The sequence below is a fragment of the Neofelis nebulosa genome, chromosome 1 (assembly GCF_028018385.1).
Source record: "Neofelis nebulosa isolate mNeoNeb1 chromosome 1, mNeoNeb1.pri, whole genome shotgun sequence".
In the NCBI taxonomy this organism is placed as follows: Eukaryota; Metazoa; Chordata; class Mammalia; order Carnivora; family Felidae; genus Neofelis; species Neofelis nebulosa.
The window spans coordinates 42,408,254-42,428,752 of NC_080782.1; the positions used below are offsets into that span (position 1 = coordinate 42,408,254).

The 20,499-nt window shown below is 51.3% G+C and overlaps 1 protein-coding gene across 9 annotated transcripts in view; it reads left to right on the forward strand.

The window, feature by feature from the left end:
• ABLIM3 (actin binding LIM protein family member 3) overlaps positions 1–20,499 on the forward strand; it is a 108,610-nt gene that overhangs the window by 79,074 nt on the left and 9,037 nt on the right. For 3 of the 9 annotated variants that reach the window (XM_058719712.1, XM_058719714.1, XM_058719730.1), the window contains 9 exons: positions 4,662–4,720; positions 6,757–6,828; positions 10,929–11,084; positions 12,610–12,639; positions 13,117–13,246; positions 13,942–14,040; positions 15,371–15,418; positions 17,457–17,591; positions 19,097–19,161. In XM_058719712.1, the coding sequence (XP_058575695.1) occupies positions 4,662–4,720; positions 6,757–6,828; positions 10,929–11,084; positions 12,610–12,639; positions 13,117–13,246; positions 13,942–14,040; positions 15,371–15,418; positions 17,457–17,591; positions 19,097–19,161 (794 nt within the window). The remainder of the gene's footprint in view (positions 1–4,661; positions 4,721–6,756; positions 6,829–10,928; positions 11,085–12,609; positions 12,640–13,116; positions 13,247–13,941; positions 14,041–15,370; positions 15,419–17,456; positions 17,592–19,096; positions 19,162–20,499) is intronic. The other 6 variants (XM_058719717.1, XM_058719719.1, XM_058719721.1 and 3 more) reach the window with 6 other exon arrangements.

Consider the following 20,499-nt stretch of genomic DNA (forward strand, 5'->3'; position numbering starts at 1 on the left):
CTAACACTGTCACGGTACCCACTCTAGGCGGACCTTGTTCTGCGGGCTCTGTGAATGGTAACTCACTGATGCTCACTCACAACAAGCTCCGAGGCAGGTACTGTTCCCATCCCCCATTTTATCAGCGGGGAGACTGAGGCACAGAGAGCTAACTGACTTGCTCTGGACGATGCAGCTAGGAAGTGAGGTGTAAGTGGCATTCAGACCCCTTAGGAATAGTATACTCAGTAATGCGTGGATTGCCTAATATGCGGCGAAAATTTACCAGTGCGCAGGATTGTCTGAAGACGATATTTGCTTCCATGAATATGCTGGAGTGTCCCATTAGACACTTCCCACTGCCTTCCCCTAGACCCTAGCAACTACTACTCTGCCATTTGCCTGTATAGATTTACCTATTGGGGAAATTTCATAGAGACGGAATCCTGCAAGATGTGGGCTTTTGTGTCTGGTTTCTTTCACTTAGCATTAGCATAATGTTTTCTAGATTCATCCATGTTATAACATGTATCAGTGCTCCATTCCTTTTTATGGCTGAATGATATCCCAGTGTGTGGACACAGCACATTTGTTTGCCCAGGCAGGGATTTTCAAGGAGCCAAAGGGCCAATCCAAGATCCTAGCAAGCCTAGGTCACAAAGGCTAGTGCTGCCACAAAGCAGAGAAGCCTCACCCTGCTGTGGTCAAGAGAAATCCGGAGAAGAAGCCTGCTGTAAGAGAACACCCTGGCCGGGAGCCGGGTTTAAAAACCTAAATGCCTGCTTAAATGAACAAGAAGGGCTGAGAGGCAGACAGCAGGGAGGGGTCACTGGCCACCTGCAGGGTCTAAAAGCATTCATGTAAAAACACCGTGCTGGCCAGATAGAACCTTTGGGTGGGCCGGTTTCGGTCACTGCTGTGTTTGTAACGCTGGCCGGGCGGTCTGCAAGACTGTGGCACCAGGACTGATCTGGCATTAAAATTTCCAATGATCCAAAATAAAAAAAAAAAAGAAGAAGAAGAAGAAGAGGCTTACCACCCAGCTGAGGGACAGCTTTGGAGATTCAGATCTCAGCCTCTGAATCAGCTTACACAGAATAGCTAACCCTTCACTTCCATAACGTTTACAGGAGGTTTTAACTGCAGGACCTGGAACTGTCAGTGATGGTCTCAGAGGACGAGGGTATGACTCATGAAACCAGGAGTCTAACAAGCAAAAAGTGTTGACTTCTTTCAAGAAGTCAAAGAGTTCTTACGTCTTATAAAATTGGTTTTCTTTATCCCATCACATTCCAAAGGAACAAATTTGGAGTATTAACTGGTATCCAGCCCTGTGGTTTTTCAATTTGGAGTCATAAGTTATCCGGGGAGCTTGTTAACATCACATATTCTCAGGCCCCGCCTCCAGGAGTTGACTTCAGGGACTTTGTGGGGGCATCTTACCGGGATTCTGGACAGCTGGTCCCCAAACCCCACTTAAACAAACCCCAGTCTAGTGACTATCTGATAGACACTCACTCTGGAATTGTAGCTGTTGAATCAGAGTCTAGATTGTACCACTTGTCCAAATCTCTGAGCCCAGCTTAAGGGATTCAACTGGCCTACAACAGAAGATCATGTGTCTTTTGTTTTATTCATTCACTCAATGAGTATTTATTGAGAATCTACAGTCCCTGCAGCTGTATCTGCAGATAAGACAGATATGAGTCCCACTCCTTATAAAACTTACATAAGGAGTGGGATCATTGGATAGGGGCAAATAATTCATTCTTTCTATACAGAGAAATCTGTGAAGATAAAGCACAGAATCTCCAAGGGTAGGGCGTTACGTGCATCAGTGTAACTACTTCATTGTATGTCTCCTCTAGAATATCCCTGCTGAGCATGTTTCTACCCAGTGTGTACTTACATGCTTCCAGGGACAGGGAGCTCACTCTCAAAGGGGCCTGTTCAGTCCTCAGACATTGAATTTTCATTCCCTGAAACTTCTGCCCCGGTCCTTATTACAAGACAGGCAGAACAAGTTCATTGCTCTTCCCACAGAGTCATTAAGATATCAAAAACCTTTTTCACCATTCTGCTAAGTATTCTCTTCTCCACAGTGAAAACCCTACTTTATGGCTTAATTTTGGGTCCCCTCTCCGCCCTGGTTACCATCATCCTCTGGGTACCTTTCATCCTGTGTCTCATTTTAAAATACAGAGGTGGGGGGGTGCCTAGGTGCCTCAGTTGGTTAAGCTTCCAACTTCAGCTCAGGTCATGATCTCACGGTTCATGAGTTCGAGCCCCTCATCGGGCTCTGTGCTGACACCTCAGAGCCTGGAGCTGCTTCAGATTCTGTGTCTCCCTCTCTCTGTGCCCCTCCCCCACTCGTGCTCGCTCTCTCTGTCTCTCTTTCTCTCTCTCTCTCAAAAAATGAATAAACATTTTTAAAATAACTAATTAATTATAAAAAAAAATAAATAAAAATACAGAGGTGGGAATCCAACCAGCCATTCATTTATGTCTTTATTAAACACACATGAGCCAGAAACTGTTTTAAACTCTGAGGAGAAGCCCGTGGAAGAGAATAATGGCCTTCCGGATGCTGTCTTTCTGTCAGCGTCACCCGGTTGAGCTAGTGGCTGGTGGCAGGAGCTCAGCCGGCCATCATCTCGTAAGGGTCTTCGTGAACAGATCACCTCTTCTTACTTTAACTCACCTCCGTCTATCACTCACAGCCAGCAAGTTCCTTCCCTGTTTAATGTAGAGGCTATCCTGCCAGCTCCCAAACTTCTGATTTCTTTTCCTTTCTAATTATATTTTCTTTCTCGCCTTTGATTCTCCCCCCGCCAGCCCCCCACCCCCGCCACTTCTATAAACCTGCTTTCCTGTCTGCTGAGGGCCGAAGCCATTGGCAACCCAGCTTTATTTCAGAACAGACTGTGTCGGTGGCGGGACGAGACCATCTAGTCTGACCTCCACTCTTTACACATCATTTCCCCCCATGAGAACTTCTGCCTGCCTCTTTCCCCTCAGATGCCTCTTTCGCTTCATCTCACAACCTTCTTAGACATCTGTATCCCCCTCGTCCATTTCCTACCGTGACCTGTAACATGTGCTTCCTGCCAGAGCCACAGGGGTAAACAACTCCTGGTGGACTCAGCAGCTTCTCAGACCCGGAAATGCTCTCTCGAATAACTCCCCAAAGCAAGGATCCCCACCCATCACTTGGTCGCAGACACACCCTGTGACTGGCAGGCTCCAGCCCGCAGACCCAGAGTCCCTCTACTGGGCTCCGAGAGCCATTGCACTTTACGTTAGCAGGAATTAAACTCGTGTTGAATTATTAGGAACTCACAAGAAACTCAGCAAACAAAACTGAAAGGTCCCTATCTCATAAATGACAAACCGGGCCTAGAATTAAACTTTTGGAGGTGAAAATAATCTCTGAGACCATCCAAACTCCACCTCGTTGTTATTTAGACTCAGAAACCGGAACCCAGGGAGAGGGTGTGTCTGGGGCCAAGAGGAGGCAAGAATCCAGGTTGCAGAAACCAGACTCCAGGCTCCTTACCTTCAGGCCTATCCTCTCTGTATCACGTTTTTGGGGCTAATTTTTCAACTTTACGCCACCCCCTGTCGATTGGCCCGCATCCCAGGCCTGGGGGTTCCAGGCAACAAACCATAATGGAAAGTATATCCTAAAAACAAAGTCAGACAAACAAATGCCATCTGGGTGCTCAGGAATCCAGCCATTTGCTGGCTCCTTTCCTTTTAGGGCTGGTAATAAGAGGAATGGCACCAGAGGGATAATATGTTCCTATTTTTCCTTCTAATCCAGGACACCTGTCTCTTCTTTGGGGAATGTGTAATATTTGGGGCTTCTTCCCAACATGTGACCAGCCACCTGTTGTTCATGCCTTCCCAAGATGGCCTCTAGACTTTTTTGCCCACAATAAAATGCGGGCATTTGCGATATACTATATTTGAAGAGTCTGGAGCCTCTTAGGAATTAGCAGGTCAAGACAGTGTGCTCAAGCAGAATATACACCATGACCCCACCTCCCCTTCGGTTGATAGATCTAGTAGACTGTCATAAGTCTCTGAAGAGAAAGGAGGTTGGCGTTCACCATGGCCTGTCACTTCATTTCACCTCCACTGTCATTCATTCATTCAACAAATATTTATTGACCACCTGCTACTTGTCACTCACTGCCAATCATCCGCTCATCTGTTCACCCTGCAAAACACGTACGGGGCCTCTGCTGAGAGCAAAATCCCATTCTGGATGCCGAGGGAGATCCAGCAATGAATAAAGCTCAGCCCCTACCCCGAGGAGCTTCTAATTTGGTTAGGGCAATGAATCCACAAGCTACTGTGATGTGAGGTTGTGTTAAGAAAGATACAAAGAAAGATGGATCACAGAGAAGAGAGAAGTCTCTCCCAGCTGCCAGGTAAGAAAGTTTGCAGGAAGATGCCGTGTGGAACCTGGACCTTGAGGAATGGGTAGGATGTGGCCAGGTAGAAAGGGGGGGGGGGGGTTGCATTGATGTTGCAGCAAAGAGCCTGGGACACCTGGGGGTGCTCCTGGCCACTGTGTAGGGCACTTGTGCTGCTGAGGGACTATGCTGAGGTGACAATGGCAAGAAAACTAGTAGGTATGAAAGGTCCGAGCCTTTGTTATTTTGCTGTGCCCTTAGGTTCTGAGGTTTGGCACCCCATCTGCAAACAGGCAGCCCGGGCAGAGAAGAAGTTAAAGGTAAGCAAGCCGGTAGCGGTGCCGGACCAGACTTTTTGCCACCGGGTGGGGGCCCTGTGTTTTAGTAGGGAGTTGTTCCTTAGTACACGCGCTCCCAACTGTGTACCTGTATCCTTAGGTTTCCTTAATGGTAACACCTGCCTCATGGGACTTTTGCAGGGATAAAGACATTGCATGCGAGAGCACTTTGAGAACCGTGAAACACTGTATTGATGTGAGTTTTTAGCATTCCTGGGGCAAGGCTTTCGCCTTAGCGAAAGATGCGGCCTCTCTGAAGCACACACACGGGGGGGGGGGGGATTTCCCGAGCCTAGGGTCATTTATTAGTGATTATTGACACACGAATTGGCAGTTTGCAAAGCATCAGCCACTCTCTGATTTTATTTCTTTAACCCCATGGATCAGATGGGACAGGGAATTTTATCCTCTCTTGGCTTGTGAGAAATTCAAAGTCGAAAGAGGATGGTGATTTGCCCACAGTAATGCTGCCAGCAGAAGCACAGCCCGTGTCCCCAGGCACACGCTAGGCCAGCTGCGGTCCTGCGTCCCTTTCAATTACCACTCTGACTAGTACCAAGAAGTCCTGTGAATCTGGGTTCCTGTTCCAAGGACTGCAGGGAGGAGCCCAGCTCCTGAGTCCTCGATACTGTGGAGGAGAAACCTGGGTGTGTGTTGGGGACGGGCACTGGATAATATCCAAAATGCCTCTGTGAAAGAACTGGTCTGTTGACATATAATTTTGTTTGAGCCGTGAGGTTCTTTTTCCCCGTTTCTTCCAGGTCCTCTCCCATTTAAGATGTAAAAAGACCTAATTGCCCTTTCTTCCCCAATTTCCACCTTTTTGGTGGCATTTCTCAAATCCAGTTATCCTTCTACAACCCTGATGCTTTTGCCATGGCTGTGAATCACCTGTATCAATATTTTGTCTTTAAGTCAACCCACTGTTCTTTGCTTAACAGAACTTATTTTAAATAAGAAAACCAGCATTACTTGCTTTAACAGTAGAAGGCAACCATAAAACACATTCAATGCAAATGAAATGTTTCTTATAAATAAATCTGAGAAATTCCAGCTAGATGGCGTTGTTTAAAAAAAAAAAAAAGGAACTGTCAAGAAAGTTGCTAAAATATATTAGCGCTAAATTAAGACTTCCTCCTTGATCTAACCAAGAGGAATGAAATACAATTTTACATTTTACACGCCCATTCTGCAACTCGGTATCATCAAATGCTCCCCCTAAATTCATCTTCCCATGAACTAGGATCACTAGTTCATGACCCACAGTTTGGGCAACACTGCTCCAGAGCCCCAAGTAGAATGCTTTAATTCTAAGCTGTGGCGTGAGAAATCTGGCAGGAAATTTAGCAATCCCAAAGACCAGCCCCTTCATTTTACAGATGGGGAATCCGGGATCTCTAAAATCACATAGTTCACCAGTGATCCTTGGTCCCCGTTCTGTTTGCTTTTCAACTACATGCTGCCACTCTCAGGGCTGCACTGAGGTTGACATAGTGCCATTCGGCTGAGGGAGCCACTAACACATCATTGCCACCGTTCAGAGAAAGATTTTTTAAGTTTATCACTTATGCTAATGTTAATTCGCAATGGATACCCTGTAAAGAATCAATACATTATGCAATTGCATGAAGTGTAACCTGCTGGTATGTTTTATATCAACAAACTGCTAAGGAATAAGTACTAACCAATTTTATTCGTTTAAAGTAAATACATTATTGGGAGGATAACCCCCAATGAAAAATTTTATGAATAAATGCTTACCTCAAATATGTAAAACAAACAAATGAACAAAAATCCAAATTCTGCCCAACAGCCCAAAGTCCTGTGCATTTCCAATTCCATTCACACTGAGACATGGATTTAAAAGACAGAAAATAAAGAGAAAGTACAGAAGGCCAGCAAGTGTATTTCACAGTGTTGTCACTGTCCCCTGCACAGCCACCTTCTTCTTCCCCGCCCCTCCTCCCCTCCAGAGCGAGGTGCACCTTCTCACTCCTTCTGTCTCCTCTCTCCCACAGCATAGGCGGACGTCTGAAACTTCCATCTCACCCCCTGGCTCCAGCATCGGGTCACCCAACCGAGTCATCTGCGTATGTATCACTTTTCAGCCACCAGAGGCCTTCCTTAGCCCCAGGTCTGGGATCTAAAGAGTTCCTGAGGACCCCCAAAGATAGCTGTGAGGTTTTCATCCAGCTAATGTCTTGTGCGTGCCTGTCATGTGCTAGACTCTGTGCCAGGTCCTGAGGACACAGTGGGGCACAGGGAGGACATAGATGCTGCCCTCACAGAGCACACAGCCACATCAAACAGTGTTATGGGGATAATCAAGTGCAGCAGGAGCCCAGGAAAGTGCAAAGACAGAAGAGCCCTTGATGAGCTCTGAGACCCCTGCAGTGTGCGTCCTTCCCCATTGTTTAACTGAGACAAGAGTGAGACCAAAATCTGGGGTCAGAGTGGCATTCAGAGTAGGGACTGCGGGGAGGTCCGTGTGGAGATAGGGTTGGGTGACAAGGAGGCAGAGAGGAAGAAGAAGCCGTATGAATGTGGATTTGCAAATGTAAAGAAAAGCTTACTGGTGACCTAAGAAGTTCAAAGGTGGAGAGGACCGCAGGTGTGTGCCTGAGCTCCCATCCCCGAAGCATTCAAACAGAGAAACTCATCACATGCACGGACATGGCAGAAGGGACAAGAGTTGAGCCAGATGAGCTCAGAAGTCCCTTGGATATGTAACTTATTCATTCATTCATTCATTCATTCAACAAACGTGTGCTAAGTGTCTCCTCTGGGCTGGGTCTGTGCTGGAAAATGGTGGCGAAGTGCCCTGGCTTGATGCCTGTCCTCATGACGTTGACTACATGCGTAATCACTCACAGTTCTGATAAGTGCTACTAGGAAGAAAAAGTTCAGGGTGCTCTGGTGATGGTGCAGATGGACAGAGGGACGGACAGCCTAGGACCAACTGGAGGAAGAATCCTGAGAAAGAAACACTTAAGCTCAGACCTGAGAGAGAAACAGAAGTGAGTTAAAGCAGGTGGGGGAGGCAGAGCCAGAGAGGACAGAGATGAGCAAAGAAGAGGAACCATCTGACTGCAGACTGTTCCAGCCTTCCCCAAGTCTGAGGGGCCACGAAGGCCAGAAGAGGAGGTGGGGCGGGGGAGCGGTCTACAGCAGGAAAACCGCTCCTGGTAAGAAGTTCTAGATACAGTCCCCAAACCAGCCAGCCTTGAGTGGGCCCTGACCACCACTGCTTCATCACGATTTTACCTCAGATCCACATCCAGCTTCCTCCTTGATCCCTGGATAACGCCCCTTAGTGGGACTGTTTCCTTTCCTTTCTTCCTCTGTTCAATGAAAATCAGACCTAAAAGTTACCATGGACAGCAACTTCAGTATGGTCAATACTGCCTTGCGGCTCCCGCAGACCAGAGCTTCGATCACAAGCCGTACTCACTGAAGAGTCCTGTCCAGAACAAGAGAGATTGTCGTCCCCCCGGTGCTATGAACAGGGCCAGACGCACGCAGAATTCATGAGCTTAGTTTCAGGGCCTACACCATGAGAAGGCTATTGACAGAAGTGAGCATGTCTCCCGCAGAGCGTTGCCAGGACATACGAACTTGGGGAATACATACATATAGCAGCGCTCTAGTGCCTTTCATCCCTGGCTGGTCTCCCCTGTTTCTGAGGAGCCTGGCTAACCTTTGTGAAACAAACTAGGCCTGGTGATGCGCACCCTGGAGTCCTGGAGAAAGAGCGCCGTGTCGCCCCTCTGAAAAGCAGCTCCATACAAGTGAACAAGAGCAGCTGGGGACACCTGCCGTTGAGCTGTCCACCGGGGTGGGGAGGGGGAGGGGAGCTTGCCCGTGGAGATCAGTTCCCCGCACGTGCCAGTGTAGACATGTGTCTCCCTTTCTGTACTCTCCTTTCTCACTTTTTAGAACCCTCACCTTCAGCTTCTCTGGGGAGTGACTGCACGTCATGGGGGCCATGTTTTCGATCAGACCATTCCAAACATGGCTTCCAAATTCAGGGAAGGAACCATCCCACCGCTTTGGGAACATGCGATAGCAGACAGAAAGAGAAGAGTGTTGGCTTAATTTTCATAAATACTGAGGTTTGGTATTCAAATAGAGTTATCACTGGACCTGGAGGGGGCAGGCTCTTTCCAGCTTTGCTCATCCCCCGCTTGACTGCTAGAATCGTCTTCAGGAGGTTTGTCTTCGACCAGCCCCACACGTTCTCTGCCTTCCTTCCTGGCTAATTATGTTGGGATGCCTCTGTTCAATCACTGAGCCTCCAAACCTAAGGCTCATTTATAACCCTATAAACAAGGAGCCTACAGGAAGAAATATAAATTTAGTATTTCTGAGGTTTGGACTAAAGCACTGAGAAGAATATTGATGGGTCGAGACAAGTCTGCAAGGTGCCAGGAGCTCTCAAGGTCAAGACCTAACATCCCACAACAAAAGGCGGCAGTTACTTCGGCAGGTGGACCCTTCTCACAAGGTTCCCTTGACCCACCGACCCCCAGATCGGTACAGATATGGTGCCTGAGCTGGGCAGGCTGTGGCAGAGATGACATGGTGCATCTCTAAGGGTTTAGCTGAGAAGGTTCTGCGAAGGGACCATTCACAGAGGTGTAGGCAGGGTTAGAGGACCCACAAGACATAGTGTGGCATGCAGGGTCTACAGCAACAGGAGCTGTCACTACCCTAAGCCTGAAGAGATGGCCTGGCGAAAGCTGGCGCCGTGAAAGGCAGCCCTGGATAGGATCGATGCCCACCACAGCAAGGGCGGTGCCAAGGGGACAGGTACACAGGTACACAGCCTCTCTCGCCATCACCCCCCTGTCTGCAGGTGACCCCCCCCCGCATTGACCCAACCCAACTGAAATCCAGGGAGTCTTGATGTAGCCCATGGGGTCTCAGAGCCCAAATCAGGGCAAGGAGGAGTGGACAGTGGATCTAGAGGCAATGGAGAATGAACACAAAGTGCTCAAACAGTGGTGGGCTGGGACCAGGACAGAATGGTGGAAGGACCCTGGAAAGTGTTTCAAACAGCAGTCCTCATAAGGTCTTTATGAAAGTTGCCCTCTCTGCCGTAGTTTTGGCTTGAGACTCACCTGGGCCCCAAGGCACTAGAAGAATGTCATGAGGATAATTCAGTTTCTTTGGCGTCTCTGTCTAGTGGCCCCGCAGTTTATCTCATGTCAGGACCTTGCAAGCCACAGTAGTTATGGGGCGACAGATCCTTGATGACCACAGCAGAAGCGGGTCACAGGGGGAACAGGTGGAGGATGCAGACATGGAGAGCACATGGCTTCAGAAGCCACAAGAGGTGGTCTGCCCCATGCAAGGGGAAGCTGTCTCTTCTTGATCAATGCAGTTCTAGAAAGCTGAACTCAGCCAACGGCAGAGTTCTCCACCTCTCCACCTGCCAAGCTAGCAGAGGCTATTGGAGAAGGCCAGTTCCCAGGCTAGACTGGCTGGGTTTGAATTTTGATTTTGCTACTTATTGGTTGTATGACCTTGGGCAAGTTCATTGATTTCTCTGTGCCTGTTTCCTCATTCAAAAAATCGAGATGATAGGCGTGCCTACTAGTAGCGTTGTGAGTTGTAGGAGTTAAGGGAGTTCATTCCTACAGGGGACTTAAGACAGAGTCTGGCCCGTGATGAGTGCTCACCCAGTGTTAGCTAGTGTTTCACTCTCCGTGGCTAATTGTCTTTATCATCTCCATCATCTTCAAGGAGCCGTGAATGAGGATATCCTTCCTGTGGTGGGGGGTGGGAGTGGGGGGTCAAAAGGCAGTCCCCACCCAGGCTGTGTGGTTCAGACTGGATTCAAACCTACTGGCTAAACGGTGCAAAGTGCAGAACGTTTTGAGCCTCAGTTTCCTTCTCTGAAAAATAGTAGTAACATTGACACTGACTTCACAGAGGCATCCGGACACTTAGAAGAGACAATTCCTGCAAAGCACAGGGCCTCCCACCTAAAATGCGCCCGATCAGTGTTAGCCCTGTTGGAACGGATGGCCTCTATGACCTGCCTGATTCTAACACTCTCCTCATCTTCCTAAGACCTTGTCTCTAGCGGAATCTGGAGGAGCTCGTTGCCCCTGTGCCTGGTTTTTGTGTCCTCTCCCTTTTCCCTCTTATCTCTCTGCCTCTTTCCTATACCTTTCCTCTTCCTCAGGCTAAAGTGGATAATGAGATCCTTAATTACAAAGACCTGGCAGCTCTCCCCAAGGTCAAGTCCATCTACGAGGTACAACGCCCCGACCTCATTTCCTACGAGCCTCATTCCAGATACACGTCCGACGAGATGCTGGAGAGATGTGGCTATGGAGAGGTATGGCGTCTCGCCCCTCTCTCGGGGGCTGTCGAAGGAGAGGAGGCCCACAGGGTCCCCAGCCACTCCATCACAGACAGACACTTCGGCTTCCACAGTGTTGGCCCCTGGACTGTTATAAACTGGAATTTATAGTCAACATTTAAAAATCAAAATTGCACCCAGAAATCTGGCTTTTCTTGAAAAATCAGAGCAGGTGACAGTACACCAGGATTTGTACCATCTGGAGAGGGGGGGAGCAGCGCCTTCTATAGGCAGGACATGGGCTCACCAGTTCTCCCCAGTCTCCGCCACCCCCTGAGAACCCCAACGTGGAAGCCGAGAACCTGTGACCACGTATCACTTGAGCTATTGTTTTTCTTCTAGTGGAGTAATCTTATACACAGCCCATGGCTGTCACCCCCTGACAGGCTCAGTGGCCTTAGGTTTATAATCCCTGGTAGGTTGGTTCTCTGGTTTTTGCACGTGGTCTTAAGTCCCTATGCTCAGAGCAAGAGCCGCTTTTTAAAAACTCAGCATCAGATGGCTTTCGAAATAATTCAGTGGTGGCTGGACAAGAGAAAGTGTTCTCTGGAGAAGGCAGCGTGGCTGTTACCCCGAAGGTCCTGGCAATCTCTATCTCAGGCAGCTTCTAGCCCCATCCATGGCCCCTGAACTGAGATTGTTTAAAGGGATTGTTTAAATACCTGGCCTGGGGAGCAGGGACCCAGGTTCTTGTCCCCACCCCAGCACTGCCCCCTTCCTCTCTAGAGGGATTAAGTTTCTTTGGTTGGACAGCCCAATGCCGAGACTCTCCGGGCCTCTAATACGAACCGGGAACAGGGGACCAAGTGTCAGGTAGAAGGTGATGCTCCTGAAGCCAGAAATGGCTCCCTGGGCCCCACGAGCCAAAGCCAACTCCAGATCCGTTTTGTTTCACTCACAAAGTCTCTTTTGAAAATGCAAATCAGTTGCCAATATTTACACACGGAGAGATTTCACATAACAACCTGCATTTCTGACTTGTCCTGGAAACTTAAGGAGCTGTGTTCACATTGAGCAGGTGTCCCGGGGCTGAGCGGCCAGCGCCCTCTGCAGGATGGGATGTCTCATCTCCAGTCTGCTACACCACCCTCCAACCCAGATCCCACGTTGATGGCAGCGGCCTGGCCTTCAGTTGGCCTTACATTTGGGTCCCCTGCCCTGCACACTGTTGTCATGAACCACAGAGGGTCATGAACTGGTAGAAGGACAAGGAGGGGTCAGGAAATGGCTCTGAGCTTGTGGTGGAGAAGCCCGGGAACCACCCCATGCCCTCTCTGGGCCTTGGTTTCCCGTTGGTAAAAGGAGCGCACCATCTCTGGGTTTCCTGCTCTCTGTGAGCACTGCTGGTATCCCCACACGCTAAGCGCACCTGCTGTCTGGGGAGGGGGCCCAGGAGCAGCTGCAGGCCGGCCTCTGCTGTGCTACGTAACCCTCTTTCTCTCTCCCTCCTCTCTTTTCCTTTGCTCCTTCCACCATGGCCTTCAAACTCTTCGCTTCTAAGTCGCTGGGAACACTATCTCCCTACTCCCAGGTAATCGAGCTGGTTCAGGAAGACCTTTTATATGATTGTGTCCCTTTATGCTGACCAAGCCGACCACTGGTTTCACCCCTCCCCAGCCCCCTGGGGGGCTCCCCAACCACACCACAGACGGGAGACTTAGAAGCATGATCTGGAGGAAGTGGCTGCGGCATAAACAGTAGAGGGTGCACCCCTTCTACCCAGAGAGGGCCTCCCTGATGCTCCTCTGATCCTTGGCCAGGATTCCAGGCACGTGACCTACGGGTTCTGTTCAAGGGACAGAGTGATGGGTGAAGGCCCCAAAAACTTGTCTCAGGCCATGTGTGTAACCCAGGGAGGGGGCCTCTGTATTCAGAAGGGCAGCACCATGAATCTTGGATCCCCTAGAATCCTAGATTCCATGTCCCTCCCCCATCTGCCTGCTAGACCCTTGAGCCACAGGCCTGCTGCATCGCCAGCCTTGCTCACACGGCCCACTTCCTCCCCCAGGACATCTACGAGAGCCTGGACCTCCGACAGAGAAGGGCCTCCAGCCCAGGATACATCGACTCCCCCACCTACAGCCGGCAGGGCATGTCTCCCACCTTTTCCCGCTCGCCTCACCACTACTACCGCTCTGGTAAGGAAGGGGGAAGCCCCCAAAGGGACAAGAAGAGCCGGGGGACAACGCAGTGGCCGGCTCTGTTGCCAGCTGCAGAGACGGCACAGGGCCCCTGCCCCAGATCTCCGTCACAGCACGGCCCTCTGGGGGTCTGTGACCACACCCAGGTGACCAGCTGGGCCATTTTGAGATGCCCCTAGCAGGGGGAGAGAAGGGGCTGAGAAACAACAGGAAGGTGGGTGGTAAGCTGCCAGGAGAGAAGTTGCAGGCATCCCAGCAGCCTTGGCTGGAAGAAGACTCCTTTGCCGTTGGCCTTGGCCTGCCCCATCCAGAGGGTAGAGCCAGAGGACCAGAAACAGGCCCAGCCTTACCCCCTCCGGTCAGGCCATCCACGGCCACCTTGAGGTTAGGGGTGAAGCAGGTGCTTGGACGGAGGAAAGAAGTAATCAAGAGGGGTGGTGGGGAGCTAAGAGGTGCAAAGTCACCTTCCTGATGTTCAGTGGAGTTGATTCTTACAACCTACAAAATCTGACTTCGGGGTGAGGCAATAAAACAGGGTCCAGCCTGTTTGTGCAGACATGGTGCATGAGAGCACAGCCCCTCCCCGCCATCCCTGCTGTCATCACGTCACTGCTGCCTTAACTGCCACCGCGTTAATGCCTGTTCTCTCTGTGCCTCTGTTCTTTCTGGGGACCACTGCCTGCGTGCTCCAGGGCCCGAGAGTGGCAGGAGCTCTCCATACCATAGCCAGTTAGATGTGAGGTCCTCCACTCCAACCTCTTACCAGGCTCCCAAGCACTTTCACATCCCAGGTAGGCTGCCAGCCCGGAATTCCCAGCACGGGTGCATGCTCCATGGGGACGCCGGGCGCCCTGCACCGGCAGCGAAGAGAAGCCGGTTCCTGGGGACCCTCCCTAACCAGCTACCCACACTAACCCACCCTGCAGTCCCGACTCGCCCATGGGCTTTGGGCCACCCACTTGACAGAGCCAGCCTTGATCAAGACCACCACGAAGCAGCTGGAGAAGTGCCTCGAGTGTCTGAGGGCCGTGCCGGGACCCGGCAGTAACCATGCTGGAAGTCCTGGGCTTTGGCATCAAAACTCTTGGGATTGAATCCTGATTCCACCACTTAGAAGCCTGTGAGCTGGGGCCAGTGACTTAGCTTTCCCGAGCCTCTGTTGTTCTCTCTATACAGCCAGGCACTGTTCTGGGCCCTGAGGTTGCAAATGTGCTCAAATCAGCCCAGGTCCTGCCTTCATGGTATTTATATGTGGAAAGAAATTTAGTAAAAGAGTAAACGAGTAAAAGGGTAATTTCAGGTAGATGATATGTGCAGTAAACATAATAAACAGGACACCGCGGTAGAGTGACTGGGGTGGGGAAAGATGAGAAGGAGCCAGCCATTGAAGATCTCAGGGAAAAAGTCCTGCGCAGAGAGCACGGCAAGTGCAAAGGCCCTGAAACACTGAACTGGCAGCAGGCCAGCATGCCTGGAAGTGGTGAGCGGCGAAGGGAGTGATAGGAGATAAAGCGGAAGGCAGGGGTTCGGTGACCTTGTAGGTCTGACTTAGGGTCTTGCCCAGAGTTCAGCAGAGCCGGGCCTCAACCCTGTCTCCCAACTCTGAGCTCAGGTGTTTACTCCCCACTCGCTTTTCCCCAGGAGCTCATCCCGCTGTTTCATCTGTACCTTTCTCCACTGCCCGGGAAAGGTCCCATCCTGTCTGTTTTTGAGCGAGTGGGAGGGCGATCGTGCTGAAGCATTCTGGGCACTTGTGCGTGGAATGAGGCGTGGCCGCAGGGTGGAGGCAGGGGGCACCTTCCTGCATGGGGTCCTGCTGAGCTCGCGCCGCCTCCTGCCTGCATGCCCACCACTCGAGCCCGAGTCCCTTCTTCCGCACCATTAGAATCCATCCATTCCTCTCCCCTCCCTCACCTTTCTTAGAACCTCCCGGGTTGAGGTTGGAAACTGAGTTTTGAAAGAGGACGTCCACCGGGGAAAGGTGGTGCACCCTTGGGAAAGACGCTGACTGTCTTTCGTTCTCAGATCAGCTGACCAACTGCTGTCTCCTTTCCTCCGCTCTCCGTCTTTCTTTCTCTGTCTCTCCTCTTCCCATTGGTCCCTTCTGGGTCGGCCTGGCAGCTGGAGAAAGTAACATCTACCGGAAACCCCCGATCTACAAACGGCATGGTACGGTCCGTCGGGGAGAGGGCGTGGCCAGGCAAGGGGCGGGGCCACTCACCATCTGTGCAGATGGTCTGCTGGGGCCACGTGGAGGGACGCACGCAGGGCTGCAGTTCTGTCCTTGTTGGCTATCCCCCAATCACTTGAGGTGATGCTGGGGGGCGGGGGGAGTTTGGTGTCATTTCAAAAGAGCAAGGAAGCTCTCGTGTCCCCTAAATGTTTTCCCACCTACTTTCCAACCCCACCACCCTGCTGTCTGGTGTCCTAAATTCCATGGCCAGAGCAACCCTTCTCAAATGCGCTGGGAGCATGCACTCCAAGGCATGGATACTCGAGCAGATGCCCTGGTCCCTCCCTTGCTCTGGACTTTCTTATTAGATATACTGAGAGTGTGACCTAGGAATCCACACCATAACGAGCTCCATTCATGATTCCTACCTGCACTCCCGTAGAAGTCAGGCATCGCTGAGACCTGTTCCTTCTTGCAAACGCGCTTACTGAGCCTCAGCCGATGAAGCACGCCCTTTGCATTGAGGATGCACAGGGGCAACTGGTACCCTGTATCACCCTCACATGCCCACAGGCTACCTGGGTAACAGAGGGGGCGGGGTACAGAATTGGAGGAAGATGGAAACAGGTGGAGGCAGCCCAGGACTGGGATCTGAGCTCACTGAGCTGGTGGAGGGGCGATACAAATATAAATCATGGCTCTAGGCTGAGACCTGACAATTTCCTCAGTTTCAGAGGGGGCTGGGCTGGGGTCCAGGTGACTCTGTGAGCGCGTGCATATCTACGTGTGGCTGTGGATGACAAGCCGTGCATCCCGAGTGGCCACAGAGTTTCGTACCAACCCTGACAAAGCCAGGTTGTCCAGAACAGGCCCCCGGGGTCTCAAACGCCTCGGGACTGTGGGATGTTCCAGCTGGGCTCAGCACCAGCGCAGACGCAGGAGGCGTTTGGGGTGGAGGTAGATTGCAGGGATAAGAGGGCACGTGAAAAGGCTGAATGGCATCAGTTGAGATGGGAGGGACTGCCCAGGACCCAAGTTCAAGAGAATCTGCAAGCTTTGGAAGCAAGTGGAGCTTCCAAAGCTCTACTTGCACCCTCCCTCCTGCTGGGGGAGGGTGCACAGGCTGGAGCTGGCAAAGGGCTGATCCCAGGACGCTCTGCTGCTCTGACTGCACAGGGCGTGGGATAGTCCCTATCGCTTCTTCCTGAGATGATCATGGGGGCTCACTGGTGTCTCCAGTTCTCTCTCCGCCCTAGTCGCTCTCTTGCCAGGCTTTGGGCTGTGCTAAAATCACTGCCCTGGATGGTTTTGTGGCAGCAGTAGGTTTGATGGTCCATGTTGTGGAAGCTTGAAGCCGGATGGCACCTGACCCAGCAAGACCAATTCTGATACTTACAGATGAGGAAACTGAGGCAGAGAGGGGCAAGAGGTGCCCAGTATTACAGCTTAGTTAAGTGGCAGAGCTGGGGCCAGAACCCAGCATTGTGGAACCCTGTCCAGTGCTCTTTCTCTGGGCCATAGAGTCTCCCCAAGCAAGATGTGGCATTTTAGCGGGAGGGGAAATTTGATATGCAGCACGTGGCCCTGGTTGGTGACTCCCACCCTACGTATGGCTCAAATACAAAACAAGGCAGGTTTCTAGAGGCTGAGGAAGGTAAGGACATGGGATCACCTGGGACCTGCTTAATCTTACTTGGAGGAGCCACAGCCTTAGTGTTCTCTTGGGAGCAGCCCTGGGAGTCTATGAAATGTGGTAGCAGGAGCCCTGGGCAGGCATCTGGTCCCGTTCTGGTCTACTTGCTGTGTGGTCTTCAGTAAGCCCCTTGCCCTCTTTGGTGTTCAGATTCCCAACTGTAACATGAGGGGGCTTGGCCTGAGGGCTCTTCCAGCTCTGATGCTCCATGTCCTAGACCCTGGCCTCAGAGTGACCTCCCTCCCCCAGGCTGGAGCCTGGCCGAGGCAGGAAGAGAGTATATAGTACACTGTTCCAGGACACTCTGCCTCCCTGAAGCTCTCTCCTTGGGTCCTTTGCAGGCGATTTGTCAACAGCAACCAAAAGCAAAACAAGTGAAGACATCAGCCAGGCCTCCAAATATAGTCCAGCCTACTCACCAGACCCCTACTATGCTGCAGAGTCTGAGTACTGGACCTACCATGGGTCCCCCAAAGGTAACGCGCCCCACAGAGGAGCCTGGACCAGAGCCCTGTCACCTGTGCCAGGGACACAGCAGGGCTAGGACGGTTGCCCACTCCTTCACAGAATTGTTCATTTATTCATTCAGCAAATGTATGAACGTATGTATGTATTGAAGGCCAGCCCTGGGCCCTAATGAGTCACCGGGGAGCAAAATAGACCAGGTTCTTGCCTTTATGGAGGACACATAGGTCCCTGCTGGAGAGGGAAGTGATGTACGGGAGGTGATACACAGAGGTAGAGGAGCTAGTGGGAGGGGCCATGCAGTCCAGTCTAGAACGTGATGGAACCTTCTCAAAGCAGATACTCAGCTGCCACAGGAAGAGTGGGGAAGAGGTAAGCCAGCAGGATATAGAAGGACATCTGCAAAGACCCCAGGTGGGAGGGCGGGTTCCACTGGAGGAAAGGAAAGGCTGTCAACTTAACCTGGAGCCAGAGAGGGAGGGAAGCAGGTGCGGGCTGAGGGACCACATCCCATGGGGCCTTGTGCATTGAGGTAAGGATGTGGGTCTTTATCCTAAACAGTAAGAAACCATTGAGAGTGACAGGATCAGATGTGTGTGTTTAAGAGACCACTTTGGCTGTGGGTTGGAAAATGGTTCGGAAGATAGAAAAGGGAGTTTACCCTGGCAGGGGGTCCTGAAGGCGCCATCCCACCCAGTCAGGCATCTCCAGCTGGGGAGATGGGTCCCCACCCACGAAGCATGGGGGCACATTGTCTTCAAGCTCCATTTTGATTCAGTGCATACCTTTACTGACTGAATGTCCATTCTGAGCAAAGCTTCATGGGAGCTCAGAGATGGGCCCTGCCTTGCCCTCAAAATATTCTCCATTTTGGAAAGGAGATAAGACACAAGCAACTACATCCTAAAGCAGACAGCGATCTTCGAGAGCTACATGTTTTGGGGAGGCATTGGGGGGGGGGCGGGCAGAGGGATCTGAGACCATTGCAACCACAAAAGAATAAACCCAAAAAGAGAAAAAAAAAAAAAAAAAACTCCAAATGGCTTAAGCCAAAGCAAAGATTTTCTGGGTCATGAGAGTGAAAGTTTTTGAGGCACAGCTGGATCCAGAGGTGAATGGCCGTCATTGGGGCTGGTCCTGTCCCCGGGGTGGCTCCGTTCTCAGGCCGGGTCTGCCCTTATCATATGGCAGGATGAACTCCAGCAGGTCTAGGCTCTCCCAGGCCTATCCTTGGCAGAAAGAAGGCTTCTCCCTCCCGCCAGCAGCAAGAAAAGTCCCAATGTTGAGGCTCATTGGCTGTGTTTGGGCAGTTGGCTTCACCTACCCTTCATGGCCAAGAATGGGAAGGGCTGCTGGGCCTTCCCATACAGGAGACCCACACTCCATCAGGGTCACTCGGCTGGAAAGTGGCGGACTGAAAGGAAACCCCTCACCTGTCGAGGCTCTGTGTCCCTCTGCCGGGGGCAGGCTGAGTGGGGAACACACGCGGGAGCTGATCCTAGCTGTCTTTTGTCAGTGCCCCGAGCCAGAAGGTTCTCATCTGGAGGAGAGGAAGATGACTTTGACCGCAGCATGCACAAGGTGAGCAGGCTACCCCCTGGGTGAGATGCCTAGGCGGTATGTTACTGAGGATTTTTTCATTTGACAGGGACAGAAACCGAATTCAAACCCACTTATGGTAAAGAAAAGAGACATACAGGGGCGCCTGGGTGGCGCAGTCGGTTAAGCGTCCGACTTCAGCCAGGTCACGATCTCACGGTCCGTGAGTTCGAGCCCCGCGTCAGGCTCTGGGCTGATGGCTCGGAGCCTGGAGCCTGTTTCGGATTCTGTGTCTCCCTCTCTCTCTGCCCCTCTCCCGCCCGTTCATGCTCTGTCTCTCTCTGTCCCAAAAATAAATAAAAAACATTAAAAAAAAAAATTAAAAAAAAAAAAAAAAAAGAAAAGAGACATACAGCCTTGCATAACCAAAAAAGTCAAAAGGTAGGGGGAGTTTCCGGTATGACTAGATCCAGCCGCTCAACTAATTGCCATAGGAAAGTTGTCTCTCCCTTCTCTTGTGCTGGCTCAAGTCTGCGCTGCCCCGGTGCTCAGGCAGGTTATTCTCACGCGCCGCCAGTGGGAATGGAAAGGGGTGCAGCCACCAGGGAAAGGCTGGCAATTCCGTTCCTGGGTAATTTACCCAGAAGAAGGGAAACCTGGGACTCGAACAAGCGCACGTGTATGTATCCTCCTAGCCGCACTTTGCACGATAGCCAAAAGGTGGACGCCACCCACATGTCCATCATTGCCCAAATGGATAAGCAAGACACAGTGTACCCGTCCAATGGGATGTTACTCAGACCCAAAAAGGAGTGACGTAATGATACAGGCCACCATGTGGATGAACCTCGAAACCCGTATGTTTAGTGAAAGAAGCCAGTCACAAAAGCCCACACGTTGGATGATCCCGTTTCTAGGAGATGTCCAGAACAGGTCGATGCACAGAGACAGAACGCAGACTCGTGAATACCAGGGCCCAGGAGGAGAGGGAAGCAGGGACAGGGTCTTTTTGGGGGGTGATAAACAATGTTCGGAACTAGATAAAGGTGGTTAATTGTGTGTTATGTGAATGTCACCTCTATAACAATTTTTTAAAAAAGAGACGGGTGCCAGTGACAAGAGTCCAAAGGAAGGCCCTCGCTGGCCCAGCTAGAGCCATCTGCCCACGTGCCGTTGGCCAGGCCCACTTCCAGTGCCCTCCACCGGAGACCCCTCCCCATCCCCAGACCACGGCACTGCTTGTGGAAGAGGGACAAAGTCCCAAATGAAGCTGCGGGGTTGCGAGGAGGGGTTGCAGGGTTTGGGGAAGGCAAAAATGACAGAGGTTCACCAGAATCCAGTCACCCACCCTTCTCCCCAAGCCTGCTCCGGCTCAGTGTT